Source organism: Miniopterus schreibersii (genome assembly GCF_964146895.1).
Source record: "Miniopterus schreibersii genome assembly, chromosome: 12".
Classification (NCBI taxonomy): Eukaryota; Metazoa; Chordata; class Mammalia; order Chiroptera; family Miniopteridae; genus Miniopterus; species Miniopterus schreibersii.
In genome coordinates this window covers 66,186,012-66,189,896 of record NC_138112.1, presented here as the reverse complement: position 1 = coordinate 66,189,896, position 3,885 = coordinate 66,186,012, and the positions used below count along the sequence as shown (strand labels likewise).

General features: G+C 47.2%; 1 protein-coding gene across 1 annotated transcript; it reads right to left on the bottom strand.

Annotated features, from left to right (window-relative positions):
• Positions 1-1,691: 1,691 nt before the first annotated feature.
• LOC308565761 (olfactory receptor 4D6-like) lies at positions 1,692-2,636 on the bottom strand (the record flags this gene model as incomplete). The annotated part of the gene is made up of 1 exon (XM_081155362.1): positions 1,692-2,636. The coding sequence occupies one exon, from the start codon at positions 2,634-2,636 to the stop codon at positions 1,692-1,694; it is 945 nt and encodes a 314-aa protein (XP_081011488.1).
• Between the last annotated feature and the right edge of the window lie 1,249 nt (positions 2,637-3,885).

Here is a 3,885-nt window from a genome sequence, read left to right as displayed (position 1 = left end):
GGTCACCATGGCTTTCCGCTTATCCCAAAGTGTCCCTGCCATGTGCACTAGTCCCTCAACTCCAGGCAAAAGGAATTTTATTGGATGTGAGTGTGGAAATACAATGAACATTCTTCTGATGGTGTTGGAATTCCAGTGGGAGTTAAATAGTTTCCAAGTCATTATTGCACATAAGTACACACATGTGCAAACACACATACACACACACACAAACACACAAGCACATTTCTATGCTTTAAAATTGTTGAGGGCCCCAGAATACATAAGTCTATTCTGTGATTCTCTGCGTTTTGAGGAAATATATCAATAGAAATATTTAATATTACATGATCATTCATTCTTTTTTAAAATTGCTGACAGTATTACAGATGTCGCCCATGTTTGCCTCCTTTGCCCCGCTCCACCCAGCCCGGCCCCTCCAAGCCTTTATCACACCATTGTCTGTGTCCATGGGCTATGCTTATTTGCATATATATTCTTTGGTTAATCTCTTCCCGTCCCCCTTCATGTGGGCAACATGCCCAAAGATGCAAAAATTGGTTATTTGGGGGCCAAAAAAAATCTTAGATATTACAATGATGTGTGGCCCTTCACAGAGCCTCAGTGCTTGAAAAGATGTACAGTGTATCTTTGGTATTGCATTTTCTTGTGGGGGTGTTACATATCTAAAAAGTTTTAGAGCCTGGCCGGGGTGGCTCAGCGGTTGAGCGTCTACCTAGGACCCAGGCGATCGGGGTTCGATTCCCGGTCAGGGCACATGCCTGGGTTGTGGGCCCGATTCCCAGGAGGGAGCTGATCAATGACTCTCTCATCACTGATGTTTCTATCTCTCTCCCTCTCCCTTCCTCTCTCTGAAATCAATAAAGATATATTAAAAAAAAAACAGCCCAGTTGGGCGTGGCTCAGTGGTTGAGCATCGACCTAGGAGATCGGGGTTCGATTCCTGGTCAGGGCACATGCCCAGGTTGCGGGCTCGATCCCCAGTCGGGGGCGGGCAGGAGGCGGCTGATCAATGACTCTCATAATTGATGTTTCTATCTCTCTCCCTCTCCCTTCCTCTCTCTGAAATCAATAAAGATATATTTAAAATATATATATATATTCCTGGAAATAATTGTCATTAGAGAAAGCATGTGCGTGTATGAAATAAGTTCCTCTATATCCTGTCTACGTGCACATTTAGGGATAGCGGGACAGATAATAGGGAATATTGACTGTATGCCCGATTAATGCCAGGAGTGGTGCTCACCAACGCAACTATCATCTTCTCGACATTTGTCATGTTTCGTTCTCATGGCAACCTTATTAGTAAGCAAATTGTTCGCATATTACAGGCTGTGAAAGTGAGGCATGTTGGCTTGAGAGTCGCGGCTTACACTAAAATAACATTTGGTTTATTGAGGTCAGTCTTATACCCCATACTTCTCCCAGCCACAAGCCTATAGTCATGTTGTTCAATCTCGCCTCTTCCTTCTGGTCTTACAGTCCTTCTTCTGGAATTAAGGGCTATGAGGATGTACAGAAGTGACTGGAGAGAGCTCGCTGTCTCCTACCCTCCGGCTAGCAGTCTGAGAAAACCAAATCATAAAACCAAATCCTAAAACCAAATCATAAAACCAAATCATAAAACCAAATCCTAAAACCAAATCATAAAACCAAATCAGAGTGAGGTCCTGCCTCAGCCCGACTGCTCACCCCAGCTTACTACTCTCAGAAGGCCCAAGTCTCCCCTTCAGCCTCTTCATGGCGGACTTCATCTCCTGGTTCCTCAGGGTGTAGATCATGGGGTTCAGCATGGGCGTGATGACCGTGTTGTTGACGGACACAGCCGTGTCCATGGGCAGCGTGACAAAGGGCCGGCAGTAAATGTAAACCGACGGCACAAAGTGAAGGGTCAGCACCAGGACGTGGGCGGTGCAGGTGGAGAGGGCCTTCCTCCGGCCCTCCCCAGAGCGGGCCCTGAGCCTCACCAGGATGACAGTGTAGGACCCCAGGAGCAGGAGGAACCACAGCAGGGTCACCAGCCCATTGTTGGAGATCATGAGGAGCTGCAGAGCGAAGGTGTCCGCGCAGGCCAGTTTGACCACCTGGGGCACGTCGCAGTAGAAGGCGTCCAGGATGTTGGGGCCGCAGAAGGGGAGTGGAAGCAGCAGAATGATCTGGACAATTGAATGCAGGCCACCACCCAGCCAGGAAGCGACCACCAAGGCCACCCACACCTCCCTCTTCATAAGGGTCACGTAATGCAAGGGTTTGGCGATTGCAAGGTATCTGTCATAGGCCATCACGGAGAGGAAAAAAATATCTGCCCCACCAACAAAGTGGAACAGGAAGATTTGTGCCATGCAGCCATCGTAAGAGATGGCTTTCCTCTCTGATAAAAGATCCATCAGCAACTTGGGAACGGTGACCGATGAAAAAACAATGTCTAGGACCGATTTGTTCCATAGGAGAAAGTACATGGGAATGTGGAGGTGGGAGTCCCAGGTGACGGTCACCACGATGAGGGCATTGCCCAGCACGGTCGCCACGTACACAGCAAGGAAGGGCACAAACAAGAAAAACTCCAGCTCCGGGAAGCGAGTGAGTTCCAGGAAGACAAATTCCCTCACGTTGGTGTGGTTGCTCTGACCCATGACAGGGACCCCTTCTCCGGGTCCACGCTGGGGGAAGATCTGTGAGGATCAGGAGTGTGGTACCATGAGGCGGGGACATCATTTATCACATATCGTTACAAGGCTCTTTCAGGCGTCCCAATGACCATGGCCAATGACCATGGCCACTCAGGGAAATTCTTTACCCTGATGGGTCTTCTGTCCTACTGTAAGTACCGTAGGTTGACAGGGAGAACCACCATGTCACCTTTCTCTGGTCAGATGTCCTTACTCTGACCAGAGAAAGGTGAGAAGACAAAGGTCATTTGACTCTGGCTTGTCCTATGTGAGGTAAAAATAACTTCCTCACATGTATGCAGAGCTTTCTACTTTACCAAAGGTTTTCACATCTCACCTGGATATTGGTTCTTGTAATGTCTCTGTGGGGTCTATAGAGTGGTGATGGGAAAACTGGAGCTTAGAGCAGTTAATGACTTGCCCATATTTGCATAATTGCAAAGTTAATAAGTGGTAAATCAAGGATTTGAACTCTAATTTTTCTGATTTGACAGAGACTCCCTTCCTGACCGGGTTTTTGTTAGGCTCCCCTGAGCTCTCCTCTCAACTAGAACTCTACCTTGGCCTTCCACATCTTTTCTTGTTGAGCCCAATTTTAGCAAGAATTCTGCTAAATCGGTTTGGCAAGAAGCCCCTACCCTTGATATCTAATCAAATTTCTCACCCCCCACCCTTGATATCTAACTCCTCGTATCTAAATTCTTGGCTTGTCTTTAGCAAGGACCTTATTACGCTATTTTAGCAAGAATCCCTCTATCACTGATGTCTTCTCTTCGATTCCACCCGCCGATCCCCTCGCTCTGTTCATTGGCTATAAATTCCTACTCGTCCTTGTTGTATTTCGAGTTGAGCCTATTCCCTCCCTTCTGTTGCGACAGTCTTCCCCCCTATCGCAATAGTCTTGAATGAAACCTCTCTTATCGTTTTAGGCAAGTGTCTGGTGAACACTTAAAAACAATCCCCCCCTCCCCCCATACCTCTCTGCCAGATCAGAGGGTCTGGGGCTTACTTTGGTTTCTCAGAATTACAGTGGGTAAATAAGGCTTAAATAGTTAACTGAGTAATCTGATTATTTTATCTTCCTCTTGCCCTTTAAGCAAATTTCAAGTACACACTATTGTCACCTAGAGTCGCATTTACTCATCCTGAATAACTGACTCTTTGTGCCCCTTGACAAGCATCTCAGTCCCCTCTCCTCCCAGGCCCTGGTCAT